This window comes from Drosophila kikkawai, chromosome 2L, assembly GCF_030179895.1.
Source record: "Drosophila kikkawai strain 14028-0561.14 chromosome 2L, DkikHiC1v2, whole genome shotgun sequence".
Lineage (NCBI taxonomy): Eukaryota > Metazoa > Arthropoda > Insecta > Diptera > Drosophilidae > Drosophila > Drosophila kikkawai.
This window is the reverse complement of record NC_091728.1, coordinates 32440045-32442087: the sequence shown is the minus strand read 5'-3', so window position 1 is coordinate 32442087 and position 2043 is coordinate 32440045. Positions and strand designations below refer to the sequence as shown.

Genomic DNA, 2043 nt, shown 5'->3' with positions numbered 1-2043 from the left:
CTAGATGTTGCGGAATGGCAACTTCATACGGTTGAAAAGCCGTTCGGAAATGAATGTCGCCTCGGATCCCGAGTCGATTAAAGCTCGTCCTCGGTAGGCCTTGCCCAAATGGCACACGTCGATCATCGCCGTGCCCAGAAGAACGGCTGTAGTGCCAGAGGCGAAATAGTTTTGCATCGTTAAAGTGCTCGCCGATGCATAAGGGCTGGAGGGTCTCGAAGATTGTGTAGGATGCGAGGAGCTGGAGGAACTCGAAGATTGTGTAGGATGCGAGGAGCTGAAGGAACTCATATTTTCGGAACTCGCAGTGCGATGAAGCAGCGTATCATCATACGCGTGAAACAACTGTGAGTGCTCGTGCAGTCACGAAGCTGGCCTCGCTCGAAACAGTTGAGACAGAGCTGCTTCCCTTTGATATAGCCGGAACGCGCGTTGACCGACATTTGGAGAAAGCGCGGGCACATCCTTATTGGATGGTTCTCCCTGGAGCATAAGTCGCACCCTCTCTGTTTGGTGCTGACGTTTGTCTCAAAGATGTGAAACTTCTTAGGGACTGCTTGCGTCGGCTTCATATCTTCTATAGCCTCTAATGTGCGATATCTTTCGCTTAGGAAGGTGTTCATGTCTTCCCAAGCCGGAATGTCGGATTTCGACGTCAGGGACTGTTCCCATAGAGGAAGGGTAACTTTCGGCAGTTTGCTTGCGCACAGGAAAACCAGCAGACAATCCCAGTTGTCCGTGGATATATGGGAATGTGCTAGCGCTGTCAAACAACCCTGAATCGTGGACTGCAACAATTTCAGCGCATGACCAGATTCATGGAAGATGGAACTCAAGTTGAACAGAAGCTTGAGTTGGCTGTTGACTAAAAGTCGTTTGATTTGGAAACGGTCTTGAAGCGCTTCCCACGCCGAGGCGAACCCGTCATTTGTAAGCGGGAATTTGGAGACGATGGCTTTTTTCGCCTCGCCGCTCGTCTTCGTGAGAAGATGGAATAGCTTTTCGACCGGTGTCAGCCTGGGGTTGTTGACATATACTGCCGTGAATAGGTCCCGGAAAGTGGGCCATCGAAGGTAGTCCCCGTCGAAAACTTCTGTATCGCAGGGAGGTAAGCGGCAACCGGAGGAAATTATTGGCTGGGAGGGTGGTTGCACGGCTAGAGGCGTTGCACTGTCAATTGTCGCACTGATCTCTGCAGAACATGGCTCATACACCGAATAGCAATAGCCATATTTGTTCTGGAGCAGACGCAACGTGTCGATGCATCCTTCTTGGGCAATTAGATCGGGGCCGGTTTCGTACTCCCTCTCTACCTTGTCCCATAAGGCTCGCACTTGTTGCAGGCGGACTTGTAGCGTATGTAGGAACGGGGAAGCTTGACCTGGAGTGTTGATCTTCGCTTCAAAGAGGCTCACACGATCGCTGACGGCTATAAATTTGCGCAACGACACGGTTGCGGCCGTTGGCGGTTCGGCCGTTGGCTTTTCGGCCGTTGGTTGTTCTGCGGATGCCATTTTTTGGCTGCTAGAGCGTGTCACCCTCAGAAATTCCGGCTTTGAAACAGAGGGAGACTCTGACTTTATGGCAAGCGAAGAGTCGCTAGAAGCTTTTGCCACCGGTCGAGAGATGACTATTCGTGGAGCTCTCGACGGACTTGTCGATCGGAGATCCGTCCCTTTGGAAGTGGAAGCCGAGCTTCTGATCCTCGGACTAGCAGACCTGGGTGCTGAATGGGCTCTAATGGGTCGCGGAGAGGATGGGCTCGACTTGGCCGTGGAGATTACTTTTTTATCTCCTTCTACGGGCATACTCAGATATGCCCTACGAATACGAAGGCGTGCACCCCACGAAAAGAAAAGATTGTGCAAGGGAAAGGGGACGAACATCGTTTAACGCTGTGGAAAACCCTCCGAAGCTCGCAGAAAATACGGCAGGAAAAGAAAATATCCAAATCTAGCTATGATCACTCGATAGCAAAACGAGGGAACTGAACTGTCAGTGACGGAACTAAGAAACGAGTGCGGATAATCGAATATAGCGAAA

The 2043-nt window shown here is 51.2% G+C and overlaps 1 protein-coding gene across 1 annotated transcript; it reads right to left on the bottom strand.

Moving 5' to 3' along the window:
* Window positions 1-1514, bottom strand: LOC138928689 (uncharacterized). Its single transcript, XM_070286188.1, has 2 exons — window positions 502-1514; window positions 1-277 (listed from the first exon to the last, which is right to left on the bottom strand). Exons 1-2 carry the CDS (start codon window positions 1512-1514, stop codon window positions 1-3), a joined length of 1290 nt encoding a protein of 429 aa, XP_070142289.1.
* Window positions 1515-2043: the final 529 nt, after the last annotated feature.

Bases quoted from the DNA above. Each gene is read 5' to 3' on its own strand.
- LOC138928689 (XM_070286188.1), bottom strand. From the start codon at position 1,514: ATGGCATCCGCAGAACAACCAACGGCCGAAAAGCCAACGGCCGAACCG. The intron at 278-501 runs GTGCGACTTATG...GAGTTCCTTCAG, and splicing joins GTCAGCACCAAACAGAGAGG to CTCCTCGCATCCTACACAAT.